This window comes from Canis lupus, chromosome 19 (assembly GCF_011100685.1).
Source record: "Canis lupus familiaris isolate Mischka breed German Shepherd chromosome 19, alternate assembly UU_Cfam_GSD_1.0, whole genome shotgun sequence".
NCBI classification, from domain to species: domain Eukaryota; kingdom Metazoa; phylum Chordata; class Mammalia; order Carnivora; family Canidae; genus Canis; species Canis lupus.
In genome coordinates this window covers 3,192,597-3,218,886 of record NC_049240.1, presented here as the reverse complement: position 1 = coordinate 3,218,886, position 26,290 = coordinate 3,192,597, and the positions used below count along the sequence as shown (strand labels likewise).

General features: G+C 39.4%; 1 protein-coding gene and 1 non-coding gene across 3 annotated transcripts in view; one reads left to right on the top strand and one right to left on the bottom strand.

Annotated features, from left to right (window-relative positions):
• MAML3 overlaps positions 1 to 26,290 on the bottom strand; it is a 193,278-nt gene that overhangs the window by 154,863 nt on the left and 12,125 nt on the right. Inside the window, exon 4 of the transcript XR_005373867.1 lies at positions 177 to 258. This is a non-coding gene — a transcript (mastermind like transcriptional coactivator 3). The remainder of the gene's footprint in view (positions 1 to 176; positions 259 to 26,290) is intronic.
• SCOC (short coiled-coil protein) overlaps positions 6,011 to 26,290 on the top strand; it is a 42,368-nt gene continuing 22,088 nt past the window's right edge. For both annotated transcript variants that reach the window (XM_038564586.1, XM_038564585.1), the window contains exon 1: positions 6,011 to 6,098. In XM_038564586.1, coding sequence (XP_038420514.1) covers positions 6,029 to 6,098 — 70 coding nt within the window. In that variant the 5' untranslated portion in view covers positions 6,011 to 6,028. The remainder of the gene's footprint in view (positions 6,099 to 26,290) is intronic.

Genomic DNA, 26,290 nt, shown 5'->3' with positions numbered 1-26,290 from the left:
AATAAAAAATAAATATTTATTGAATGAATGTTGAATAAATCTAGGCAGTTTTTATTCTGACTGAAAGTTACATACAATATATAAAATAAAATGTGTTAAAATTTCCTTAAATTTTCCTGGGTTGCCCAAGCAGGATTGGGCATCACCAAAGGCATTTAAAGAGATGCAGTATTTACCCTTGAAGTACAACGAGTCCACATAACGTTTGATGAATATTGGAGTGAAATCTGCCATCTTTATGCTGCATGAGTAGATCGTCTAAAGGCAATTGGGCAAAACAGAAGCTGTTAACTAACATTACTTGACCCTTTTTGGCCTTGTGTTGAATCACAAAGCATTATATTTATTACACGTTTGTTTCTTTTAACCACGTGCCATCAAATTCTATGTAATCAGGATTTGCATACATGTTATACGCTCACCTAAAATGCATGTATTATGAATGTCATGGTACATTATTGCAGATGCTGAAGAATCCAGGCTGATGTTTTCTGAGGGAATATCCATCAGTGAAGTCAGGAATTGTTTCTATTTATCACTCAACCGCCAAAACCAGTTGTTATATGTAAAAATTTCTTGATGTGAGCTGTTAGCATATTCAAGTATGTTTGAAATTGAATATCTGATCTAAATGACATATATTTTAAATATACTTGTGAAAGCCAAAAGACAAACTCATTTAAAACAGGGTATAATTAACGAAAAGCTTCTATTAAAAAAAAAAAAAGGCCCACACTAATAGCTAGTCTGATTTATAGTAGCCTAAAGAAAAACACAAATCTAAAATCTCCTAATATTTCCTTTCTTATGTATTTTAGTGTTTGATCTTTATCTTTGAAATGAACATGTAGAGGTAAAAATACAGTATGAATCAGATAGGATATTTTAATGCTTATGCATTTTAAAGGCCACGCACCAGTGTGGTTGGAATGGGCTTTAGACCTGGACTCCCCGAGTATGAATCCTGGCTCAGCTACTTCCTGACTGTGGGTCTTGGGCAAATGATCTTGTCCACACGTTTCCGCTTCCTTATAGGGTTGTTGTGAGGAATAATGAGATGCCTCCTGGTAAAACTCTTAGACTGTCACTGAGTATAATCGCTCAATAAATACTAGCTATTATTATCAACTATATATAATGAAAATAAAATTCTGCCTCACAAACCCCTTTGTAGCTAATGGGCTGAATTAATCCAATTTGCACTAATTTGTCAAAAATATCCAAATAGTCTCATGTGAAATTACTCCTAAAGAAAGAGAACCTTTTATACAGCAAAGGAATGCTTAGCACCTTCTTTAAAGATGCCAGTTTCTCTCCAGGACTCTGATTACATATACTTCAGATGGCATAATTGGTACTCAGGGCCCAGAGAGATGTTTCCCGAGCTATTGCTTTTAAAAAGCTCTGAGAAAGCCAGTAGTAGGTACTAGCTTCTGATGTGCTTCGTTATTGATATTGATATTTTGAGATTATGACAAAGGCAGTGAGAATCCTGATTAATGAATTCTCTTCATTTTATACTTTCTTCAGCTCTGTTACCCCCCAAACCCATTAATGTGCATACACACATGCATTTATATCTCACACTCCCCACTTAAAAAAATGAGAGAAGATGATTTGTCCCATACCCATATTTGCTTTAGTGTTTATCTTTTGAATCCTGTTTTAGGGTAGGCTATTATAATAAAGATTTGTGCCCTTAACTTTTCTAGCCTTATCAATTTTGTGAGATGTGGTAGATAGGATACAAGGTTTATTCTAACCCTATTAATTCTATGATAGATTGTAGACTAGTCTTCTGTTGAATTTGAAATTGTAAAGTATGTTATGATTTGGGGTACTTAACTCAGTTCTCTCATTCACATTATAGATGGACAAACCATGGATAATTTTTTTCCTAATTGAGTTTTCTCAATCTTTCTTTTTTTAAATTGAGGCAAGATTCATATAATAAGCAATTAACCATTATAAAGTATACAGTTCAGCAGCATTTAATGTGTTCCCAATATGGTTCAAGCACCACCTCTCTCTAGTTTCAAACTTTTCATCATCCCAGAAAAATACCCATACTCAAAGGCAGACACTTAACCACTGAGCCACCCAGACATCCCCAAAATACCCATACTCATTAAATAATCACTCCACATTTCCTCCTTCCCCCATCCCACGTTTTCTGCCTCTATAGACTTTCCTATTCTGAATATATCACATAAAAGGAATCATATAAATATATTACTCTTTGTGTCTAGCTTCTTTTACTTAACATGTTTTCAAGATTCATTTCAGTCATAGCATGTATTAGCACTGTGATCCTGCTTTTTGATTAATAATATCTCATTGTATTTGTATATCACAATATGTTTATCCATTCATCCACTGACAGACATTTGGGTTGTTTCCACCTTTTGGCTTCTATGTATAATGCTACTATAAGCATTCATATATATAACTTTCTGTGTGGACATATATTTTTTATAACTTTTGGGTATATACCACAGGAGTGGAATCTCTGGGTTATATGATAATTCTATGTTTAGTTTTTTGAGGAATTGCCAAGATATTTTCCACTGTGGCTGCATCATTGTACATTCCCACCAGCAATGAATGAAAGTTCTTATTTCTCCATATCCTTGCCATTAGGTTCCAGTTTTGTTATTGTTGTTTTTATTAATGCCATCCTAGTAGGTGTGAGGTGGTATCTCACTGTGGTTTTTTTAAAAAAAGATTTTTTAAAATTTATTTATTCATAGAGACACAGAGAGAGAGAGAGGCAGAGACACAGGCAGAGGGAGAAGCAGGCTCCATGCAGGGAGCCCGATGTGGGACTCGATCCCGGGTCTCCAGGATCATGCCCTAGGCTGCAGGCGGCGCCAAACCGCTGTGCCACCGGGGCTGCCCTCTCACTGTGGTTTTGATTTGCATTTTCTTAATGACCAATAAAATTTAACATATTTTCATGTGTTTATTTGCTATTTACATATCTTCTTTGGAGAAATATCTGTTCATGTTCTTCACTCATTTTAAAAATTAGGTTTTCTTTTTGTTGTTGAATCATAAGAGTTCTTTATATATTCTAGAAATTGAAGTCTTATCAAATATGCAATTTGTAAGTATTTTATCCCATTCTGTAGATAGCCTTCCCACATTCTGATAATGTCCTTTGATGTACATACTATTTACATTTTTATGAAGTCCAAGTTATTTTTAATTCGTTGCTCATGTTTTTGCTGTCAAATCCAGGAATACATTGCCAGATCCATGTCAATCTTCAAATTCATCTGAAATTTCAAGGGACCCCAAATAGTCAAAACATTATTTAAAAACAAAGTTGGAGTACTCATACTTCCTGATTTCAAAGCTTACCACAAAGCCACAGTAATCAAAGCAGTGCAGTACTGACATAAGGATAGACATATAAACCAATGGAACAGAACTGAGATTCCAACACTAACCCCAAACATCTATGACCGATTGATTTTTTTTTTTAACCAATTGATTTTTGACAAAGATCCCAAAACCATCCAATGAGGGAAAAAATGTTCTCTTCAACAAATGGTGTTGGGATAACTAAATATCCAAATACAAAGAAGTGAAGCTGCATCCCTACCTTACTCCACATAGAAAAATGATACTGAAAATGGTTCAATGACTTAAATATGAGAGCCAAAACAATAAAACTATTAGGAGAAAACATAGGGGGAAATATTCACTATTGATAATTTCAGGCCATAGATAATTCTTTTTTTAAAAAAGATTTTATTTATTCATGAGAGACACAAAGAGAGAGAGAGGCAGAGACACAGAGGGAGAAGCAGGCTCCATGCCGGGAGCCTGAAGTGAGACTTGATCCTGAGACTCCAGGATCGTGCCCTGAGCCACTCAGGTGCGCCCAACCCATAGGTAATTCTGCACTCCAGTTAAAAGTGAACATTCCATCATAACTATTGCCCAAAGACTATGGAGATAGTAGCAATGCTGATGGACTTGAGTTTTATCTCTTTTCATTCCCCTGTCCATTAGGATAGATATTTCATAACAAATGACCTTTTTTAAAAAAAAAAAAAAAGATAATCCGAAAGAAGGCAAAGAACATAGGCTAATTCTAGCAAAATGCACAATTGGCCATGAATAATAAAAATAAAACCCAATAAAATAAAATAAAATAAAACCCAAATATGCAATTTAATCAAATGTGCCCTTTGATTTCTAAATTCTTTTACCAGGTTAATTAATTCTTCTCTTCCATCCTCTGCCTAATAATTTTATTAGGAGTAGTTAATATAGAGGTTAAGAGCAAGTGCTTGCAGGAATGTCCTAGGAGACACAGGACTGCCCTTATGATCAGCTTTGACTATAGTATTCTTTGACAACCTTGTTGACACTTCCTTAACGTGAAAGATAAGCTAGGCCTTCCCTCCTGGTTTCTCCTCACTGGGTTAGTCTTGCATCATTGTCTGATGGCTCTCCCAGCCTTTCCTTTGCTCTTTCTCTATTTTTTCTCACCCTTTTAATCCCATGTAAGTGTCCAATTCTTAGAGGACTGGACACAGTCTGGCATTCAACGCTCTCTTAGATATGGCCTTACCCCATATTCATCCTTATCTCCTATGCCTTAGCTATGTACATCCTCCACTCTTGGTTCCCATATGTGCTTACTTTTTTCCCATCTCTGAGTCTTTGTCCATGTTCCTTCACTGAGAAAGTGCTTACCAGTGGCCATTTTTGCCTATTGGATTCCACTTGTCATTGATCATGCATCTCAAATGTCACTGCCTCTAGCCTTTCAAGATCTGCTAGCCAGACATACTCTTTCCCTTTTATAAACCTCCAGAACTCTTGCCTTTGAGCTCTTTTATAAGCCTATTAACAGCAATAACCATCCGTTACTTTGAACCCTCCAAAGTCCCTAGCTTGTATAGAACAGGCACTCAATATTTATAGACTGTCATTAGAAAATTAGAGGGAATTCTATTCTAGCGAATTTAATTTTTAACATTCAGGATTTCCAACAGCTCACATCCATTTTGCTTGATATAGTAACAATGAACTCAGGTGAATAAAAAAAAAATCCTATGTATCAAAGCACTTAAGGTAGAACTTATTATGTAGTAAGTCAATTTTGATATCTGCTTAAAATTCTTCATCAAACTTGCTGATTTATTCCCCTCCCCCCACCCGAAAGAGCGATGACATGACATTCTAAGATAGTTTTGGGTTTGTCTACATATCTGACTATGGATGAGATGACCAAGAAAAATAGTTATAAAAGAATGCTTCCTCCTCTAACAAAGGGCTATCGGCCTAAGGGCTGGCAAGGCTACCATCCTCTCCCTTGGATTCCTCCAGGATAGAGAAAGGAGATCTATCATTTTAATAAGCCTTCATAGGGTCAGGTACAAACACAGTAATATGAGAGGGCACTGATGAGCTCACTACATAGAGAATTTTACTTCCTCGCATACGTCTGATGATTTGTGATCATTACTGTGGTTGACGTTTATCAAGTGAATGTTACTCACTCTTAATTCTTATAAAAGATTTGTCATCATATAGGACAGGAAACTGAGGCTCTGTGACCGAGTCCTGCTGCTAGGTCACCGACCAAAATCCTTGACAAATTTATGGTTGGTGTCCCAAAAATATGCTAACCACATAAAATTTAATCTCTTCCCCCAGCCTCATTCTAGCGCCTTTTGGGCAATGTTCCTGGGCAATTCAGCTCAAGCAAACTGTCACTGGACTGAAGGTAAGGTTTGGCTTTTGGCCAGGGTACAGCAGTAACGCTAGCTCAACAGCTCCAGGTAAAGGATTATAACTCTTTAACTTGGGTCTCTATTTCCGGGTTAGGACTGCACTGTTCAGGTAAGAACCTCTCAGGTGGAAAGCAGGAAGAAAGGGGCCAGTGCAAGGATCAGATAAAAAAATGAGCGTGGACGCTCACTTATTAATGATTTAACACGGGCGATCACATGGAGAACAGTCGTTTCCCCTGTCCTCATTTTTCTAACAGGCCAGAAAAGTGAACAAGATGGACGGGTCCAGCAAAGAGGAAGAGGAGGACAACACATTCACCAGCATTCCTCTTACAGATGACATAGGTAAGGAAGAGCTTGATGAATTCTGAAACATAAAATCCAGCTACTGCTCAGTTTTTAAAAAACATATAACTTATTATTTTTATTATAATGCTAAAACACGCTCATTATCGAAAACTTAAAAAAATATAGCTACCAAAATAAAACAAAAAATTTTTCTTTAAGAGCTATTTTTCTTTTCCTTTTAAGTTAAGTGATTATTTGGAAAGTTTCTGTGGTTGTATTACATCTTCTTTTGAAATAAATCAGCAAGCAAAAATATAAAATGTTTATTTCCTAAAAGCCCAGGAAATATAACCTTAAAGTTGTTAACCAAAACAACCTATGTTATCACCATTTTTTGTTGAATTACAGTCAATTTCTTCTCTATTTTGTAAAATAATTTGATCATCTCCGAAAAATAAACTAGGATTTACTGTGATTGACTTTAAGAATTATTTCCAAAAAATGCCTTGATTTTAAGCAAGGGCAAAGTTTGGTGAATTCAACACGAGAGAAGCAAAAAAGGGGAGGATAGTGGTTCTAAAATGCTGATGGAAGGGATAACTATGGCTCATTCAACATCCCAGAGAAATCAGACAATGCTGAGTTGCACAATGTTAACTGGAAACACTTCAAACCCATAAGCACCCACATCTTGGGGTGTGTGTATGTGTGTGTGTGTGTGTGTGTGTTGTTGGCATTGTTTTGTATCCAAGTTTCTTTAGCACAATCATAGTAAGAAGCCAGCAAGACAGAAGCTAAGCAATGGGGGTTACTGATTTTGATTAACAGAGAGCAGAGCATGAATATTTAACATCAATTGCTCTTTCATACAGCCACGCTTCTCCACTTTCTCCCTAAATGCTCAGATTCAAAAAGCCTCTTTCTAAAGTGCAGCCAGACAATTAGCACAAACCGCCAGCCAGCCAGCCAGAGCTAAGCTTCCCCTCCTGGCACCGCATAAACATGCTGGGGGCTTTGGAAATCAAAGAGGAGCATTTTCAGCCTTTATGAGGAGAGGCAAGGTACAAGGTACGCGGGCTGTTGAAGAAACGGGACACCGCTGGCCTTAACATGCTCCCGCCGGGGTGTTGGAGCAAATGACAGGCTGCAGAAGGCAGGGAAGGAAACAAAGACCAAGGGAAACCTGTCTCTTAGCTTCTAGAAGGCACGATGAGTGAGAAGGCTATGCGTGGGGAGCCGTATATGCTGTGGGTGGGTGCAGTTCATACAGAGTGCTTGCCTGCTCTAAAATCACTGCAATCCACGATTCTTTCTAGATGGTAGCGTGGGCTGGGCCTGAAAGCAGGGACGGGGCTGTGGCAGGGAAATGAGACTTTGTGAAACGGTTCTTTCATCCAGCCCTCGGGCCTTCCAGGTCTCAGCTTCGGCCACCCCCATGCTGGCAGCGCAGACAAAGGCAGATGAGGGCAAGGGGGGCGGGGGTTGAAGTGTCCCTCCTCTGCTGGCAAAGGTTTGGAGAGGGACCCTGGGGAGTTGCCTGCTGAGCCTGAGCGCCCTGGGGCAGGGTAAGCAGGACCACCAGGCTGGCCATGAATGGTGGCCGCAGGAGGGCAGGGCCAGTGTCTCCTTGCTCCCTCTTGCTGCCCCCCCCTCCTTGGTTAGAGGAGGCCGCATCGTGGAGGGCAAAGGGCCTTAAGGGGTGGGATGGTCCAGCATGGTACCCGGCGGTGGGCTGAGCCATGAGTGCTCATCTGTGCTGCTTCACGGTTTCAAGATGTCAAATACAAATTGTTCATATGCTTGTGACAAAAATGCACTGAAGCACCGCGTTGTTTTTGGCTTCTGGAGATAATTTTATCAATTTGATGCGGTAACCCTGTGGTTTGCTTTTGTTAATAAGGGGTTCCTTGGTCTTTGATAAATAAAAACAGGGAAACAAATTATTCTGAAATAAATGCACCTGGTTTAGCAGACATCATTCAAATCATGGAGTCTGTACAGGAGCAAAGCATTAGAAGGGTATTGCTTATATTAGGAAAAGTTTAATCCAATTTCTCAGTCTTCTTTCAATATATATTATGATATTTGTATTGCTACAGGCCACACACACACACACACACACACACACACACACACACACACACACACATAAAGAGGCCCAGAGAGGCTAGGTGACTTGCCCAAGGTGCACGCTGGCTAGCCTCATGTGCTATTTGAATGGAGCTGCTAGCTGCTAGATAACGGAGCTTCTCATGCAGGGTCTTTGAGTATATAGTCAGGTCTCAGGTGCCCTGGTGCTGAGTCCCACCTTGGCCGCTTTAGACAGTCACTGTCTCCTTTCACTCCCTCCCCACCCCTTTCCCCTGTTTCTTTTCTAATCAGAGGAAGGCAAGAGAAAGGAGAAGAATATATTTGCAAACTCTGGGGAAAGGCTGGTTTGGGGAGAGCACTGAAGGCACTGAACTTTGGATTTATTTAGGTAATCCTACTTCCCAAGTTAGTATAAAGCTCTGACAACTAGCGGGTAGCAGTTACTCAAATCAGAAACCAGTCAAGACTCCATAAATTCATTTGTAGGTTAGTCACATGGATTTCAGACCAAACGACTCCATAGAAACACAGTTATAAATGACAGGATTCTAGACCAGCTCCTATTGTCTAACCCCATAGTTCCCAGACTCTGTGCCAAGGTGTCTCAGGGCACCACAGCAAACCTATAGGGGGTTCTATGGGGCACACCAACCTCTAGCAGACATTGTGAGCATGGCCCGCTAGAGACTGTTCACAATTTCACATGAGCTAGAGCTACATTTTTTCCAATGACCTCTCTTTCCATGCCGGGTTTACTGTAGTTGCTGTGATAAAAAGCAAGTTCTGTATAAAAATCAATGTAGATCAGTTAATGAGAGTGTCAGTTTGAGAAGGTTGGTGAAGTTTTACAGTGCCCAACAGAGGCATACATCCCATAAGTGAGTCATTGTGGTTAAGAATGACATAAAAAAAATAGATTAAAAATTTCTTTTAGGTATAGTATTTTTTCAAACGGTTATTAAGTTTTAAGGACATAAATACTTAACATGTTTGGACCTAAATACTTAATACATGGAACTTGTTTGGTATTTCTCTTGGCCTTGGAGCACTGTGAAAAAAAAAAAAAACCACTTATACTCAAGGGTATTGTGAACCAAGGTAGCTTGGGGATGTCTGGTCTAAGCTGTACTGTCTGTAGCTGGGCGGGCCTCCCTTCCGGGTTGGAGGCATACAACACAGAACAGAGACACTTGATAGTCTCTCCCTCCCTTCCTTCCTTCCTTCCTCCCACCCTCCCTCCCTTGCTTCCTTCCTTCTCATGTTTCGGCTCCCCTGGATTTGATGCTATTACACTTCTCAGGTTCCCCTTCAACCTCTCTCATCCTTAATCAGGCTCCTTTGGGAATCTGTTTCCTCAAGTGTTTCCCCAAACTTCTGTCCTTGACCTAGTTTTCTTCTCTCTCTAGACACATTCCCTGGATGATCTCATCCATGCCTCCTAGTTCCATCCTCCCATCTAGGCCATATACCAGTGACAATACAATACAGGTTGCAAATTCAAACGCCTTTAGGGCCAGGCAATGATTCATGGTATATCATCATTTATTTCAATTTCTTTAAAAAGCTATTGAAATTTCAATTCTTTTTTCAGTTTATTGGCTTTCTCATTGTGCATCTTTTTTTTCTTTTAATGTGGTAAGAACACTAAATATGAAATACACCTTCTTAACAGATTTATAAGTGCACAATACAGTATTGTTAACTATGGGCACAACATTATACATCAGATCTCTAGACTTACTCATCTTACATAACTGACATTCTAAACCCGCTGATTAGCAGCTGCTCCTTCTCCCTTCTCCCCAGACACCCCTGCAACCACCATTCTATTCTTTGCTTCTATGAGTCTTAGATGCCTCATATAAATGGAATCATACAGTATTTCAGTCACAGAAGGACTGGCTTATTTCACTTAGTATAACGTCCACATGGTTCATTCATGCTCTGGCATATTGTGGGATTTCTTTCTTTTTAAAGGCTGAATAATATTCCACTGCATATATATACACATTTTCTGTTTATCCATTCATCTGCTGATGCACATTTAAGCTGTTTCCACATCTTGACTCTTGTGAATAATGCAGCAATGAATGTGAGAGTGCTCATATCTTTTCAAGGTCCTGATTTCAATTCTTTTGGATAAATATCCAGAAGTACAGTGGCTGGATCATATGGTATTTTTGTTTTTAACTTTTTAAAAGTAATCTCTATGCCCAGTGGGCATAGACCCTGAGATCAAGAGCTGCGTGCTTTACTGAGGCAGACAGTTGCACCTATTTTTAACTTTTTGAGGAAACTCCATACTGTTTTCCACAGCAGCTGTACAATTTTACTTTCCCACCAATAGAGTAAAAGGGTACCAATTTCTTCACATCCCCACCAACACTTGTCTTTTTTTTTCAATGATAGCTGTCCAATCATTACAGTTTTGATTTGCATTCCCCTGATGATTAGTCACATTGAGCATCTTTTTACACATCTGTTGGCCATCTCTACATCTTTTTTGATGAAATGTCTGTTCAAGTCCTTTGCCCATTTTTCATTGGGTTATTATTGGGTTTGGTTATTGAGTGTGGGAATTCCTTATATATTTTGGAAGTTCACTCTTTATCAGATCTATAATTGGCCAATATCTTCTCCCATTCTGTAGGCTGCCTTTTTATTCTATTGTTTACTGTGCAGGAGGTTTTTAGTTTGATGTAGTCTTATTTGTCTATTTTTTGCTTTTGCTGTCTGTGCTTTTGGTGCCATATCCATAAAATTACTGCCACAATCTATATCATGAAGCTTCTTCCCTATACCTTCTTCTATAAGTTTTACAGCTTCTGGTCTTACATTTAAGTCTTCAATCCATTTTGAGTTGATACACCATAGCAAATGGTGTAATGTAAGGGTTAAATTTTATTCTTTTACATGTTGAAGTTTAGTTTTCCCAACATCATTTATTGAAAAGACTATCTTTTTTCTCCGTTGTATATTCCTGGCACCCCTGTTAAAGATCAGAGGGCAATATATGCATGGCTTTATTTCTGGGCTCTCTATTCTGTTCCATTGGTTTATATGTCTGTCTTTGTGCAAGTACCATACTGTTTTAATTACTATAACTTTGTAATACATTTTTACTACACTGAAATCAGGAAGTACCATGCCTCTAGCTTCATTCTTTTTATTTTCTCTAAGACTGTTTTGGCTATGTGGGGTCTTTCGTGGTTTCATAAAAATTTTAGAATTATTTTTTTCTATCTTTGTAAAAAATGCCTTTGGAATCTTGATAGGGATTGCACTGAATCTGTGGATTACTTTGGGTAGTATGGACATTTTAACTGCTGACAACTACAAAACGCTGATGAAAGAAATTAAGGATGTAAACAAATGGAAAGTCATCATGCATCTTCTAAATAAAGCAGATACTGTTCATAATAAAATTTGTTTCATAATGGTATCTCAACTGTAATTCTTTCAAGAAAGACATGCTTTCTTTGCATATCAAACATATAAGAATATTCTTCATTCCTTATCACTATTTATCTTGAAACACATAGTCGTCTTAGACTAGATTTCATTTATTACTTTTGATTGAGATAAAAGAAGAAGAAAAGTTTACTTTGCTCTTAACTCTACTGTAAGAAAGACAACAGAACAATTGTGCTGGGAAAATGGTAACCAGTGCTGAGCCTCAGGGCCAGGAGTCCAGGCAGGTGAAGGCTCAGGCTCCCTGGAGAGCACATGGCCTGCCCAGAATGCAGAGCTGTTTCCCACTTCTAGCTGACTGTTGCCATGAAAGAAAAAGAATGCAAAGAAGCAGAATTGTCAAGAGACATCAGACATAAAGATTTGTGTGTGTGCAATTTCCTTATTTTTCCATGGTTTTTACCTAATTCTAATTTTAGAAACGATATCACAGAGGTCCAAACAAAACACTTCTGCAGGACAGATGTGACCACAGTAAAACTATTTTCAGACATCTGGTCTTGAATCTTTATTCCTTATATTAATTGTCTTTAGCTCTCTTCTGAGTTTGTTTCATAATCCAACTGCTTGCTAGGCAACTAGATATGTTCCACGTGTCAAAGGAACTTATCTTTGCCTACCCTGACCCCTAAATCTGCTCCCATTTCTGATTCACAATTTTAATGAATGGTCCCATTATCCACCTAGTTCCTTAAGCTGGAAATTCATATGTCATCATTCCATTCTCATTGCTCACAATCCAGTCAATCACTTGACCTTGAAACTGTTTCTCAAATAAATCTGGCTTTCTTTCTCTATCCCTGCCACCACTTCCCTCAACAATGCCTTCATTATCTCCCACATAAACCACAGCATCAACCTCCCAACTGTTCTTCCTATTTCAATTCTTATCCCTTCAAATCAATCCTCCACATTGACCATATCACTCCCTCTCCCTGCAGAGAACAATCAATGTGTTGCATCCCCTGCTGGACGAAGTCCAAGACTCTTAGCATGGCATTTAAAGTTTCCCTCTGCTTGGCTCTAGCTTTCTCTTCAGTACCATTTCCTGTCACGTGGTTTGGGCTCAGTAGGAAATCATGTGCCACTCACACTCTATTTCATGCCCCTGGACTTTGTTTATGCTGTTCTCTTTGCCTGGAATAATATCACTCATCCTCTCTTTGCCTAGCTAATTCCTATTCATCCTTTAAGAACCCGCTGAGGCATTGCCTCTTCCAGGAAGCCTTCTTTGGCCTTCCCAGGCTGAGTTAGGTTTCCTTTCTCCTTCTTGAGAACCCCAAGCTTATCTCTACCGATATTTTTCCACAGCATATTGTACTTCATGTATATGTGTCCTCTCCAATAGAATGTGAGCTGCTACACAACACAGCCTGGGTTTTTAAATGTCTGTGCTTCCAGAACCTCACAGTGTCTGGTATAAAATAGACAATACGGGAATCCCTGGGTGGCTCAGTGGTTTGGCACCTGCCTTCGGCCCAGGGCGTGATCCTGGAGTCCCAGGATCGAGTCCCACATCGGGCTCCCTGCATGGAGCCTGCTTCTCCCCCTACCTGTGTCTCTGCCTCTCTCTCTGTGTCTTTCATGAATAAATAAAATATTTTTTAAAAATAAAATAAAATAGACAATACATTTTTGCCAAAGAATTCTGAGTCTGTGTGTATACTGGGGTGAGGGCCAGTTAGGCAGGCCAGTCCCTAGCTGAAAATCATCTCCTAGGGTCAGCTCTCCGAAGTTATTTATACTTTTTACAGCTTATTTCTTATCTTCCTTCATGGATCAGTTTAGTGGTGCTTTCAAAAAGCCATTTCTTGAGCACCTACTATATGACCTGCCGGGTAGAAGACAGGACCTGGCTGCTTGAAGAATTAGCTCAGGGTGGTATAGTGGGAAGGGCTAGAACTTTGGGGTCAGAAATGCCTGGATCTGAATCTGTGAGACTCTAAGCAAGTTATTTAACATCCCTGAGCCTCAGTTTCCTCAGTTCAAAGTGATCGTAAGAATATGTCTCAGAATCGTTTTGAAGATTAAAGAATAAAGGAAGCTTCTTGAACTAGCCCGGCCCACAGTAAGTGCACAGTACATTTTAGTTCGTCCTCTGCCCCCTTCAAGGAGCCACACAAAAGTTTCTTTAAAGGCTCCAAGATTTGGCCACATCGGTTGTCATGGTAACAGCAGCATCCTGTGGACGCTGCTCTGTGAGCCAGGACTGCCTGTTGACATCCTCCTGATAAGGAGGCTTATGGAAGAGGGAGGAGGTGGATGTGAATGAACTGTAAACAGGAGCATGAGGGGTTTTTTCCTGATAAAAATAATACAGCTCCTCTGTTTCCTCTTCGTCCTGGCCCTCGTGTCTTCCCTCCACTGTTCTTCCCGTCACTGCTCTCCGTGATGCTTCGGCCTCCTTCCTGACTCTGCTCTCCAAAACCTCTCCTGAATAATATTCAAAGCTGCTTCTGCGTCTGCTTTTGGCATCAGCCAATTAGCCCTCATTGTAAGGTTGTAATAAGCCTCCCAGAGAAGTGGCACAATTGTTGTGTGCTTTTATTCGGTGCTGCTTCCTACCACTATATGGAAAATGTAACAATACCCTCCTCATGCCCGGCTGAAAGCAGCCTGGGTTTGAAAAGCTTTCACAAGGCCATCTGCCATCCCCTCAGCCAAGCAGAAGATCAGACACGAGGCCCTGCATTAGTTAGCACTCCAAGTAAAAGGTATCAAGGGCCTGTATTCCTTTTCATCTCACCCTCCATTATAATACAGCTAAAGAAGGAAACAGACTTGTGGCTATCCAGCTGGGAGACACACTGAGCCATAGCAGGAGTGCTGTCCATGAAAAGGGAGCCGGCCTTTCTTTTCTGATGGTGAATGGAGCTGGTGTTTGCAGCTAGCACCAGGCTCCTGAGTGTCTGCTGTGCTGATGGTGATGGCTTTGCCAGTTACACTGGACCTCTTGGAAGGATAGTGTGTGGATGAGAGTCCAGGAGTAGAGAAATCATTGAATAAGTACACAAGGATGTGGCAAGGGTCTGCATGTGTGCCGGTCAGGAAGAGGGAAGCTTTCCCTACGTCATCTCTGCTTACCCTCTCCAATAAGTCAGGCCATGAATATTAATTGAAAAGATTATTCAGACATCTTTAGGGATGTCAAAAAAATAAAAGATCATCTCTAGCACGGTGGAAATGATTTTGTAAAAGAATTGAACAAGTGTATTTGCTGCACCAGCAATGGCAGAAAGTTTCAGCAAATCTTAATTGGCATGTGGGATCCATATAAGTATAGATAATGACACTGATTGAGCGAAATATCTGTTCCTGTAAGCTGAAGATAATATGGACGGTGGCATTAGGAATACCTCCTCTGGCCCAGCAAAATGCCTTAGAGACTTAGTATAAGAGATTCGATGAAAAAAAAAAGGAGATTAACTCTGCTTCTCAGTAGCTTCTGAGAGTGGCATGGCTCTGGGGTCACTAATGTATTGCTAGAAATTGTAAGTGCTCTGTCCGTGAAAAATCTTCAATCAGAGGAAACCCACTTAACTGAAATAAATTATCTAGCATAATGCAAAAACTAGTTTTAATAAACAAGCTTAAGAAATAGAGTGTTAGGACAGTATCTAAATGTTTTCAGGAATCTTGAGCGTTCTCTCATTTTCTCATCAAAGGATAAGTATTAATATTTTGACTCTTCCTTTAAAAGACAAAACCACCCATCAGTTGCTTTGCATCAGCAATGTGTTTTTTTCTTCTTCGTTAGATTAACATCAAAAAAAAAAAAGGCAAGAAATCCTTCATAATTGTGCTAATTTTCTTTCTAAAGACAAATCTGCAGGTGATCTAAAAAAAAAAAATCAGTAGTGAATTGTATTTACCTGAGCTCATGATCCAGTGAGATGCTGACTTTTCCCTGGTCTTTCTCCCACGGAGAAGGGGGCTAGGTAGCTGTTTTCCAACACTGGGACCTTTCTTTCACCAAGGCTCCAGTTGGGTTGGATCAGCTTTGGACATACTTCTTCTCACAGGTCTCCTGCCTGCCTGCCTTGTTCAGAATTTGAGGGTCATGGCCTGGTTGCCTCAAAGACCCTTGGAGTTTCCTCAAGCAATTCTTTGAATGCTCAAAGAGATATGAAGTGTATAGAGAGGGAGGATAACTCTAAAAAACTAGGACAAACCATATGAATCAGCTTCCATTGAACTCCTCCACCCTAGGAATAAAAATTTTCAATAATCCAAAAGCGATAAGTGGACCCTACTGGAAATAACATGTACGTCCGTCACAGAACCGGAGTTACTGTGAAAATTGTTCTAGAAAGACGTTTTTGCTTGCACAGACAGACATCAGCATTCATTTTCAATCCCCGACATTGGGGAGGGAAGGGACTCAGTGGCAGCCCACATGAATGGTTCAAGAGAACAGTGAGCCTCCCCGTGCTTTCTTTCTCTCCCAGTGACCTGGGTCTTCCCTCCACCAGCCTTCCTGGGTTGCACGTGGCCAACAACCGCTTCTTTTCAGCCCTCGCTGGCTTTCTTCCCCATTTAATCATTGTTCCCTTGTTTCTCCACACACACATGTCATTGTCAGCTTAATGACTTTGGCTCAGAGTACTTGGCTGTGCACATGCGTGGTTCTCCCATGGCTGGTAGCATGATGTTAGTAAAAGCTGTTTGAAAAAGCTTGCATTTTAAAACACAGTCTTCTTTTTTTATCCCTCCTGAGAATCTTTACTATCTTTTCCCCGTGGACAAAAGACTGCTATTATTTGTTCGTCCATGTGAAATTCTGCTTTCATTTTCCTTCTTAATGGAGAGGTTAGTGGGCTTTTCTAAGGTCATGATAACTCTTTAGAAAGCTTCGTTTATAAAAATATTCAGAAGATTTTTCAATAGTTTATCTTTTTTTTAATTTTAGAATTTTAAACAGCTTCAGCTATGTGCTATTATAGTGTTCCTCAACTTACACAGCGGAATCCTGTCCTTTCTGCTCTAAAATGGTTTAAAAAAACAGAATTTCTGTAAATAAAATGTAATTGATGTATTATTTGAGAGACTCAGTCACACTTCGCAGTGACTGTTGGCCCCTAAACACTAGATTTCTCAACCAAGGTTTCTCTGTTACATACTGTGACCCCCAAGCACAGAAGTGCCCAGGGAAAGCTTCTATTTCAAGGGATTTCTCAAAGAATAGTTTTTTGCAGACTGTGTATTAACATAAATAGTAGCTCCTTTATTGGCCCATTTTGTAAGTTGGGACATTATCCTTTTTCCACAGTCTGTAATCATTTGACTGTGAAAGAATTAGGCAAATCCATAGCTAACTGATCACTTTTCATAAGCAAACTGCATATGTAATATTTCTGTCATGTTCCAACAATTACATCTTTTAAGGGTTCTGTTTTATTTATTTAACTTCTTTTTTGGGGGGGAGGGTGGATACAGTAAAACCAAAGCAGGTGTCAGAGAAAGAGGATTAATCAGCTGTCACTCTAGTTTTTCTATAGGTTCTCAATTCTGGTGATGCTTAGAAAATTAGTTGGTTACTTAAGAAATCCTAGTTAGCTCTTGGGATACTTGGTACCATCTAAAAAATAACCCACCATTCCCTAAAACTCAGAGAGTTACAAAATTAAATACCTGAAGTAAGCCCACATTTTACGAACTAGTCATGTATTTCCTAGATCAACAATGATAACAAATATCTATTAAGAGCTGAATACGTACCAGGTACTATGCCAAGAACTCCACATTCGTTATCTCATTCAATCCTCAAAAATACCATGCGATCAATATTATCCCTACTTTTCAAATTGAAAAGTGGGGCTCAGAAAGGGTTAATAACTTGTACAAAGCAGAGCTGGCATTCCAGCCCAGGTTTCAGGGACTTCAAAGCCTTTGTCAAATGACAACATTATCTATCTGGATAGAAGTTACTAGATAGAGAGCATAACCACATCATACTGACCTAGGTGGAAGCAATAAGGTGCCCATGCTGCAGCTATTGAATAATGAAATGTGGTCCCCTAGTTATATTATGAGGTCAGTGTTTCAAAAATGTAATCATAGAATCAGAGGGCAAGAAGAGCCCCAGAGGCTCTCTGACAATATTGGAGTATGTGTAGACAAGAAAGGGAGAATATAAAATTTTATCTGTGTTGTGATTACCGCCATGTAAAGGTAATTTATGTATATAGACTAGAATGGGAAGAGAACTCAGAAAAGTGTATTTATTAGCGAGAAGGGATTATAGGTTATTGTTACATTTTCATGTTATATTTATGCAATAATTTCTTCTTTAACAATAAGATTATCTTGAAGAGTTTTCCTAGTGTATGGAAGTAAGATATTAATCCTAACATTGAGTGCTCATCTTGAGAGGCATGTGAAGTTACCAATGCTAGGATTAGGGGCATCTATCAAAACATCACTAACTGACTTTTGCATTTTTAGTGATGTGCACAGAAAGCTGTCTTAGAAAAAAAATATGCAGAGTGGCAAACTTAAGAGGCCACACAGGGCATACGACACACACAGGTACATAAGAGCAGGGGAGATAAGATATAAATTATAAATGCCACCCTTCAGCACAGTCATATCTTATTTTGATTTTCTATATTGAAACAATCTCAACTACAGAAAATTTGCAAGTACCCTAAAATGGATTCTTTTCTCCTAACTTATTTGAGAGTCAGTTTGCCAACCCAGTGCTCGGCCACCCTTGGATGCCTTAGCGTGTGCTTCTTATGAACAGAAGCTCTCTCCTTCATAATCACAACACAGAGAACAAAAACAGGAAAATGACATTTGTACATTACTGCCACCCAATCTTCAAAGAGAATCTGTGTCACCAGTTGCCTTGATAACATCCGTTACAGCAAAAGTATCCAGGACAGAATCATGAATTGCATTTAGTCATCATGTCGCGTTAGTCTCCTTCGGTCTGGAACAACCTCAACCTTTACTTGACTCTCATGACCTCGATATTTTTAAAGATTAGGGCAGTTATTTTGTAAAATATTCCTCGAGATCAGTAAGTTTGGCAAGAATATTGCAGAAGTGATGCTGTGTCCTTCTCACTGCATCCTATCAGGTGGTACATAATTTCACACTTTTATAAGTGAGGTTAACTTTGATCCTTTCATTATGGTGGTATCTTACTCCTTTGTCTGTTAGTAATCAATTAGTATTTTGGGGTGAGATATTTTGAGACTATGAAAATATCCCATTTCATATCAAACTATCTATCTATCTATCCATCCATCCATCCATCCATCCATCCATCCATCCATCCGTCATCTATTTATATCAAAGTAAACTCATGGTTTCCTAATTTACTACATGGGTTACAATCCTCAGTATATGCTTAGAGAAGGAAAAGAAGAAGAGCTACATAGTATTTTGAAATCTCTTATATGTAGTATGTGTGTATGTGTGTATGTATGTATGGATGTATGTATTCATGAGAGACACAGAGAGAGAGGCAGAGACACAGGCAGAGGGAAAAGCAGACTCCCCCACAAAGAGCCTGGAACCCCGGGATCACGCCCTGAACTGAAGGCAGACGCTCAACCGCCCAGCCACCCAGGCGTCCCTATATGTAGTATTTAAGCCAAGTACACATATATTCTATTCCTACCACCCTGGGCTATTAAAATTCTCACTTATATTCACTTTATTGCTTCTCTGTATGTTGAGACTATGAAGTATTTCCTTTCACATCAAAGTATTTAATTATTTATATGAAAATAGACTCAATGTCCTAATTTATTGAGTGGGTTATAATTCTTAGTATATGAAAAGAGAGACAGGGAAGGATGGCCAGCAAGCAAAAACTGAATACTCCTTTATTTATTCATCCATTTAACAAATACTCAATAGAGCCTATGATGTACCAGGCACTCAATTTGGGCTGTAACTTCAGTGCATCTGGTTTGAGCTTCAAGCTGCACTCTTGCTGAAGTGAATGGCCACTGGGTATAGACAGCACTTGTTCCTATTATCATGTGTCTGGGATCCCCAAAGGTGTCAGTCTTAACTTCTTTAAGTGAACCTTTATTTCTCTCAGGAGATGGGATCATTATAAACCAAATACTGGTATTTCATATGGATCTCAAATTCAGGACTCGGGTTAGGATTATGGTTTTAACTTCTACGTATCAGATATAACATCCTTACAAAGTGTCACAAAGAGATACAGACCAAAGCTAGCTGTCTTTGTCATTTCATTACACTACTTTTCATAATCTTCTTCCTACATTTGTTTTAAGAAAAACACTTCCTCACATTTGGTCTCATTTTCAACAGTACTAAAAATCAATTTGTAGTAGCCTCTTTTTCTAAAAAATAATTTTTTAATTTATTCATTAGAGAGAGAGAGAGAAAGAAAGAAAGATTGAGAGCCTGAGCAGAGGGGAGGTTCAGAGGGAAAAGGAGAAGCAGACACCCCGCTGAGCAGGGGATCTGGGGCAGACAGGACACCAGGATTATGACCCGAGCCAAAGGCCGACGCCTAGTCAACTAAGTCACCCAGGCACCCCCATAGTAGCATCTTAAATTCATTATACCACATATCTTCTCTTTTTTTTCCTTTTTCCTCATTCCCTCCACAATTTTTCTTATCCACTCTGTTCTTTGTCTTTACCTTGCTTTTTATCCTTTCTTGATTGTGCTCTGTGGCCTCGTTTCTTCCTTCCACATCTTGTTCTATCCTCCATCCCATCTTCTTTTTCTCCCAAGAGGTGCTAGGTCCTCCTTTTATTTTCCATCTTGATCTCATGAGCTGACCTTTGCACGTTTTGTTCCTCTCATTCTGACATTGACTACACTCCCTATTGGTTGTTGGCTTAAGGGTTTGGAGATGACACAACACTTCCCTAATCTGAGTTGAATAATTCTTTTTGAAAAGTTTTAGTTTTATTACTTTAAGTACAAGGAAAGGAAGTCTGTGGCTCAGGTAAATTTAGGCGTAAGCACTTATAATTTGCAATAGTTAATAATCATTGCTGCTAAGTCTTTAACTGCTCGTAGGCAAACACTGCCACTAAGGTTTGTTTGTTTTCTCTTGTTAGTCTTGTGTGGAGTGAAAATGCCTTTTCTTTAGGCAGCACTGAGTAAGGATTAGTCCCCAAACTCTGCAGTTGAAGTCTCTGGAATCAAATCCTGGCTCAGCTAGCAGTGGCAACTCGGGGCAAATTCTTCAAGCTCTCTAACTTTGGCTTCTTCATCCAGAGCATTGAGACAGCAAGTGTGTATCTCATAAAACATTTTGTAAGAACTACATAAGATGGTTCTTGTGAAAGTGTGTGGCACCTAGCAAAAGCTGAATGAATGTGATCTATTATTATAGATGACACTAGATGGTACAATGTTCTTATATGGTTTTTTATAAAAAGAAAATCTATTTAGAAATATAGTAAAAAAATATGTGTGATATATCATGGAAATTCCCTTAAATTAATATTCCTAAGTAAATTATTTTTGAAGCACTCAAAATTCTCACTCCCAATATGCAAAAAATAAGCTTAAAATACGAACTTTGTATTGTAATTAGCTAAAATCCACCCACATTCTTTATAGTTCTACCTGAAAGAACAGTTATTTTTCTTTTTCTGTCACCACCTCAGTCCTAACAATCTCCTTCAGAAAATTCCATTAAGTTAAAATATTTAAAGATATAGGGACACCTGTTTGGCTTAGTCGGTAGAGCATACAGTTGCAGGGTTGTGAGTTCAAGCCCCACACTGGGTGTGGAGATTACTTAAAAGTAAAATCTTTAAAAAACTAAAGATATGGAAGCTGAATGACTTGTGGTTGGGAGGCTATAGAAATCTTGCTCCATCAGGTTGGTGAATGACCTCTAAAGGAGTTTGCAGATGTTCTGGTCAATGCCCAGGACTCCCCAGTGAAATGTCATTATGAGGTAAACCCTTCCCAACCTCAGCAGATTACAAGGCAGAGGAAGGGGTACCAACCCCAAGACGTGGTGGGGGTGCAGAGAGGGAAAGCACTCAGCACTTCAGGCAAGACCTGCAGAGCCCTGTAAGCTCTGGGCTGTCTACATAGTGGTACAGTGTGACCAACCAACAAGGTCGAGATTCTGGAGTCATCATTTTATGAAGATAAAGTTACTGATGGAAGAGAAAAATCTTTCCAAGAAAGTTCTTTACAGAGAAAACAAACAGAAAAGCAAAACAATTAAATTCAATCAGCTGGGGGCATAAATGGTCTGAGAGCTCAGAGCTAGGAAATTACTTAATAAAGGTAGAACTTTGGAAGAGTACTTTCCTGGTCAAAGTTACACAGTTTTGAGGTTATCTACTAGACCAGCGAAGGACAAGAGTGAATAGGCTAAGTGAATGTTTCACAGTTTTCCAAAAAATATTCTGCTAAATAATTACAGCCTTTCTTAACCGGGAAATGAACCATGGAACACAGAAAAGGATTTGTGACTACTTTTTCAACACTCCCAAGGATGGCATATAACTAGTACCTCTCTAGATGCAAGGAGACCATTTATTTCCTACAGTGGGTAACTTAGGAGGGCTTAATTCTCTCTCAGAACCTTAGGTTAAAACGCACTGGAGGCACTGGAGGCTAACCCATCCACAGGGTAGAGTTGCAATAAAGTACTATCATTTTTCTAGAACCCGAGGCTAAAAACCATAGTCCTCTTTGACCCTTCCCTCACCATTATTTGTTGATTTAATCGTTAACACATCCTGCTTTTATTTTATTTTTTTTAAGATTTTATCTATTTATTCATGATAGACATAGAGAGAGAGAGGCAGAGACACAGGCAGAGGGAGAAGCAGGCTCCATGCAGGAAGCCCGACGTGGGACTTGATCCCGGGATCAAGGATCGCGCCCTGGGCCAAAGGCAGGCGCCAAACCGCTGAGCCACCCAGGGGTCCCCCCTGCTTTTACTTTTTTTAAAATGGTTTTTGGTAATGTTTCCTCTTCTCCATTTCTACTGCCTCTACCTCTCACCCTGAATTACTACAACAGTCTAATACAGTCAGATGACTTAGCATCTAGGATGTCAGCATCTTAGTTTGCTCATGTGCAAAATAAACAGAATCGTAGTATCCATCTCACAGGATTATGGTGAGGATTGAATGAGTTCTTTTCAGTGCTCAATTCAGCACCTTACAAATAGGTAGACGTCAATAAATGTTTGCTATTATGGTTATTATGTACTCTTCCTGCTAAGGTCTCTCCCTACCAAATCCCTCCTGCCTACTACATCTATACAAATCTTTCTAGAAAGCATGTCACTTACCACCTTAGGAATCTATTTTATCAAATTCCTGCTTGGCTTTCCATACCCTCTTCAGCTGAATCATTCATTCACTATTTCTTTTTTTGAAATATTTTTATTTATTTGAGAAAGAGAAAGAGCGACAGAGACTGTAAGAGAGCAGGAGCAGAACAGGGAAGAGAGGGAGAAGCAGGCTCCCCGCTGAGCAGGGAGCCCGATCAGGACTCTGATCTGAGCCAAAGGCAGCTACTTAACCTACTGAACCACCCAGGTGCCCCTCATTCCTCATTTACTCTTTCATCTATTACTTCTCGTTGGTTCAAACTCTTGATATCCACCTTATTTCCCACTATTTCTAAGCACATATCATTCAACCATTAATTTGATATGTTATACTGGATCCCCATTATGGGGCAGGTAGAAATTAAGGCAAAAGCACTAACTTTCAGGAAATTTACAGTTGGAAGAATAAAAGATATACCAGCCAAAAAATGTCTTCATATGCCCCCAACATATCCTATTTGTTCCTTTTTTTTTTTTTTAAATCTTTATTTTTTTTTATTTTATTTATTTATGATAGTCACATAGAGAGAGAGAGAGAGAGGCAGAGACATAGGCAGAGGGAGAAGCAGGCTCCATGCACCGGGAGCCTGATGTGGGATTCGATCCGGGGTCTCCAGGATCGCGCCCTGGGCCAAAGGCAGGCGCCAAACCGCTGCGCCACCCAGGGATCCCTGTCCTATGTGTTCCTAACCCAGCCCAACAGCTCTCTCTTCTCTTCAAAATTCTATCATGCTGGGGATCCCTGGGTGGCTCAACAGTTTAGCGCCTGCCTTTGGCCCAGGGTGCGATCCTGGAGTCCCGGGATCGAGTCCCACGTCGGGCTCCCTGCATGAAGCCTGCTTCTCCCTCTGCCTGTGTCTCCACCTCTCTCTCAATGTGTCTATCATGAATAAATAAATAAATCTTTAAAAAAAATTCTATCATGCTTAGTACCATCCTATTTTACACTGCTTCTATCTAACGTGGGTTCTATGTATCTTAACAAATAGATAATAAACTCTTTGAGAGACTTCTATATTCTCTTAAGTGATTAACATTAGGAGCTCAAAATATACTTTTCAATTGACAATGACTTATTTTCATAGGACTTCATAGATTTTTATAGGATACGGAACACATGTCCTCCTTTTGGTCCATATTTTCAAAATTTACATATTTAAAATCTGAAGTCTAATGAAGGGAGGAGAACTTAAATTTCCATCAATTAGAATATTCATTTAGACCAAGAGTTCTTTGATTTCTTATGGCTGTTATTACTGCCTGCTAATAGATCAACTGTGATTCCATGAGTATTTGAGAAGCACATGTCACTTTGCCTTGTTCAACTGGTATTTTTTATAGGACCCGAAAAAATTCCTAAATAAACTCTGTGTTCTGATTATCACTGCTGTGTAACATACCCAAAAACTTAGTGTTGTAAAGCAACATTCACTTTATTTTGCTCACCATTTTTATGTTTCAGAGATTCAGAAGGGCCTAGCTGGGTAGTTCTCCCATGGGAGTCTCTCATGTTCCTGAGGTCAGATGTCAGAATGGGGGGGGGGGGGTTGCGTTTTCTAAAGTTTGAAAAGATCCTTAGACTGATCAGACTTTTAGTCCCACCTCTGCGGTAAGACTTCAGGCAAGTCACTTCATTTCCCTGGGATTCATTTTTGGCACATGGTGAAATAAAACCAATACATCCCTTTGAGAATTCTTACAGCTCAAAAGTTCTGTGATTCTATGAAATGCAAAAGTAATATTTGGGTATGAATAGATACAAATCACTGTGCAGAATTAAGGTTATTTTACAAGTAGAAAATGTTACTAAATGAAGGGAAAACAGGATTGATAAGTAATCTAGTTTCATTCTTCTTCATGTGGATGTCCAATTTTCCCAGCACCATTTATTGAAGAGACTGTCTTTCTTCCAGTGGATAGTCTTTCCTCCTTTATCGAATATTAGTTGACCATAGAGTTGAGGGTCCACTTCTGGGTTCTCTATTCTGTTCCATTGATCTATGTGTCTGTTTTTGTGCCAGGACCACACTGTCTTGATGACCACAGCTTTGTAGTACAACCTGAAATCTTGCATTGTGATGCCCCCAGATATGGTTTTCTTTTTTAAAATTCTCCTGGCTATTCGGGGTCTTTCCTGATTCCACACAAACCTTAAAATAATTTGTTCTAACTCTCCGAAGAAAGTCCATGGTATTTTGATAGGGATTGCATTTAACATGTACATTGCCCTGGGTAACATTGACATTTTCACAATATTAATTCTGCCAATCCATGAGCATGGAATATTTTTCCATCTCTTTGTGTCTTCCTCAATTTCTTTCAGAAGTGTTCTATAGTTTTGAGGGTATAGATCCTTTACCTCTTTGGTTAGGTTTATTCCTAGGTATCTTATGCTTTTGGGTGCAATTGTAAATGGGATTGACTCCTTAATTTCTCTTTCTTCAGTCTCATTGTTAGTGTATAGAAATGCCACTGATTTCTGGGCATTGATTTTGTATCCTGCCATGCTGCCAAATTGCTGTATGAGTTCTAGCAATCTTGGGGTGGAGGCTTTTGGGTTTTCTAGATAACGAAGTAAAATTTTCTGTTGAAGTAGAAACTTATCTTGAATCAATTTTGCCACTAGAGGTCACTAATGTACCATCTCCAAGCAAATACAGGCAATCAGGACACTAGCGGTTCCCTATGGATGGCGACCAAATGACATTCCTGGTGTCTTTAGGTTTATTCTGAATATCTCCTGACAGTTGTCAGAGGCATATGTTGTGATGAGGTCACAATCGGTTGGATCAACTGGTGCCCTCAAGGAATTTAAGGAATTGGATATCGGAGGTTTTGGATACAATTAGTTCTTATAGACCACGATGCCGGGCAAATTTCCCTCAGCTATTTTAACTTCATCTTTCCAACAGACCTTTAGGAGAAGCACTATAATTCCCATTCCTGTGGATGGCCACTTGTGGCACAAGAAGAGTCAGTGGCTTTTATGAGGTGATGCTTGGAGTAGATTATACACCTTTTACATCAAATCCAAAACTGAACCACAGAGATACTTGCAAGAAATGCTAAAATGCTGAGTTGGGTTGTGGCTGGTGATGCTTGTTAGACAAAAATACTAAAATTCATTTCAACAGAAAACTCTTTGGATGGGAGAAACAATGCTCTAAGTGAAATTAATGCTTTGAAACATAAAGATCCAGAGAGAGCACCTCTGAAGGGCACTTCTGTTAGAGGGATGAACTCCAGAACACCTCTGATGGCCATATCAGTTTTCTCCCAAAAGGAAATCTACATATTTTCTTATAATTCACTTCCTGTCGTATATAGAGAAACTAAAACCCACAATTCTATCATCAAGGATGAGTCACAGGGC